General features: G+C 35.2%; 1 protein-coding gene across 1 annotated transcript; it reads left to right on the forward strand.

Annotated features, from left to right (window-relative positions):
• The first annotated feature begins 912 nt into the window (after positions 1-912).
• On the forward strand, positions 913-1,839 carry LOC144761372 (olfactory receptor 5AP2-like). Its single transcript, XM_078646784.1, has one exon. It carries the CDS (start codon positions 913-915, stop codon positions 1,837-1,839), a length of 927 nt encoding a protein of 308 aa, XP_078502910.1.
• Positions 1,840-2,646: the final 807 nt, after the last annotated feature.

The raw sequence follows: 2,646 nt of genomic DNA on the forward strand, positions 1-2,646 counted from the left end.
TGCAACGTTATTTCAAAGTTGAATTAAATTCTACGCATAGATTCATTTTGACCTCTTTAAGATTCAACATTTTCTATCATCTGATTAAATTCCCTGAAATTAATGATTGGTCCACAAACCTAAAAAGTTTTCCCTGTGATTGCAGGGCGGCAAAGAGCACTATGCATGTCGTTTTTTGTGTGTAAATTTTAGAGTAATTTGAGAAAACATTAAGTTTTACCTTTTTTAAAACGGCTAAATGTTGCACAATGCTGCCCTGCTTATCTTTAGCTACAATCGTTGTCTACTGAGGAGAATTGCTGCCGTATGTGAAGTTTTCTATGGGCAGCTTTTCACGGTAGAAAGGACATTCTATAGTGTGTTTTATTAGCTTTGTGTTACAGTTTAAAAGTGATTAATCAATTAATGATGCTTTATTAATCTGGTCTTAAAACATTTTTTAATATATTATAGAAAAGTGCAATTTATCATACTTTAATGATTGTTATTATGAAACTGAATACAGTATTGGATCGAATTGACAACCGGGTTGGTAGGAGCGCATAGAGGACCCGATCAGAATGTCAAAGAGTGGGGTATGTCAAGGTATGATGGTGCACTAAAGGAACTGTTTTATGTATTGTAAAAGACTCTGTTGGATAGTAATTGTACTTTTATTTTCATTTTTATTGTACTTTTTTAGTCCATTTATTTAGATTGAATAAAGTTGATTCTGATGTGATCTGAATAAAACAACAAAAAACTGTAGGAAATGTGACAATGTGAACAAGCTCTCAACTTCCTCTGTTATAAAAGTCAGATGTTTTTCATTTGGCTTTATTGTAATATTTACTGATATATCACCATCTGAATGTACTATGCTACATATTTATATGTCTTCTTCTTTCGTAAAAGGTTCTATAATTTGAATTGATGAAAACAGAAAATTGGACACTGGTGTCAGAGTTCATCCTCGTAGGACTGTCAGAAGACCCAGCACTGCAGCTTCCACTCTTCATGTTCTTTCTCTTGGTCTATATTATTACTCTTGTGGGCAATGTAGGGATCATCACATTGGTGAGGGCAAACCGCCATCTTCACACACCTATGTATTTCCTGCTCTGCAACTTGTCCTTCATAGATATCTGTGTATCCACAATTACAGTCCCTAACATGCTGTCCAACTTGATATTGCAGAAAAAAACAATTTCAGTTTGCGGATGTGAAACACAGATGTTTTTGATATTTGCCATAGGAAGCACAGAAGTCTTCCTCTTCCCGGTTATGGCTTATGATCGTTACACGGCTATCTGCAATCCACTGTTGTATCCAGTCATCATGAGTAACAGAGCCTGCATTTCTCTTATTGGTTTTATATTCTTACTTGCCATCATTAATTCACTGATACAAACCACATTCACCTTCATGCTTCCTTTCTGCAGGTCAAACAGGATCAGTCACTTCTTCTGTGATGTGCCTGCACTCCTAAAGCTCTCTTGCTCTGACACCACACTAAATGAAGTGGTGCTGGTTTTAGTGGCAGGTGGCCTCATAGCAGCATCTGTTGTAATCGTCATTATTTCATATACTTACATTGTGTTGACAATTCTAAAGATAACTTCCTCAGCAGACCAATGGAAGGCCATCTCTACCTGTTCTGCCCACTTTGTTTGTGTCGCTTTATTGTATGGCACTCTTGCTTTCATATATGCTAAATTCCCCTCAAGCTACTCTCTTACTAGGGACAAAGTGGTCTCTGTGTTCAACGCTGTGGCAATACCTATGCTAAACCCATTCATTTACAGCCTAAGAAACCAGGAGGTGAAACAGGCTCTAAGAAAAGCCATAGGCAGAAAGTGACACTGGTAGGAATTAGAAGATGAAATACTTTATTGTTGATTAATAAAAATCATTACAAACAAGGATAAAAATAATTTGGATTGTTTCAGGAACTTGACAGTACCAATTTGATCTTTCTATTATATTATCTTTCAATGACAAAACACACGTAATACATTGCATTGAAAATAATATCGAAGATACATTATAATTCAGTTCCATATTTCACACAGAACACAAAAGACATCACTTCAAAAATGATTATTTTAAAATACATACTTAAAAGTAACATAGTTAAAGTGCAATAGTTAAAGTGCATTTCTGCAATTTCTTACATCAAGCAGCCTTCCATATAATGAATTTAAAAGAATAATGTCTTCCTATCAAAAAGGGGCCCACACTAAGCGGACAATTAATTTGGAATTGAGGTTTTACCCAATTACTGCGGGTAATTAGAACCTTTCAAAACTTCAATTTCAGAGCCTTACACACATCTTCAAGATCAATTTATAGGATTACAATTTAAATTTAGCATCTTTGAGACTAACAGCATTATCGAGTAAAACTAATCATTAATTATCTAGGCATGCCTCTAATGTCAAGTGACACACTCTGAGATTTACTTGTTTTTTACAATAAGAATGAACTTTACAAACTGTGTAGTCAGGGGGGCCGAGTTCCCAGAGAGACAAGTTATGAAAGCTTGTTGACATGTTCTCACGCCGAGTTTATTAAAAGTGGATTTAATCAGGTTTTCCTCTCTTCTAACAGTTGAGGACAAGTGGATACAATATGCACAAGAGATTCATTATAAAAAACACATAACCT

The sequence above is a fragment of the Lissotriton helveticus genome, chromosome 1_1 (assembly GCF_964261635.1).
Source record: "Lissotriton helveticus chromosome 1_1, aLisHel1.1, whole genome shotgun sequence".
Lineage (NCBI taxonomy): Eukaryota > Metazoa > Chordata > Amphibia > Caudata > Salamandridae > Lissotriton > Lissotriton helveticus.

What these genes read in the sequence shown, in the direction of transcription:
- LOC144761372 (XM_078646784.1), top strand. Translation starts at nt 913, where the DNA reads ATGAAAACAGAAAATTGGACACTGGTGTCAGAGTTCATCCTCGTAGGA.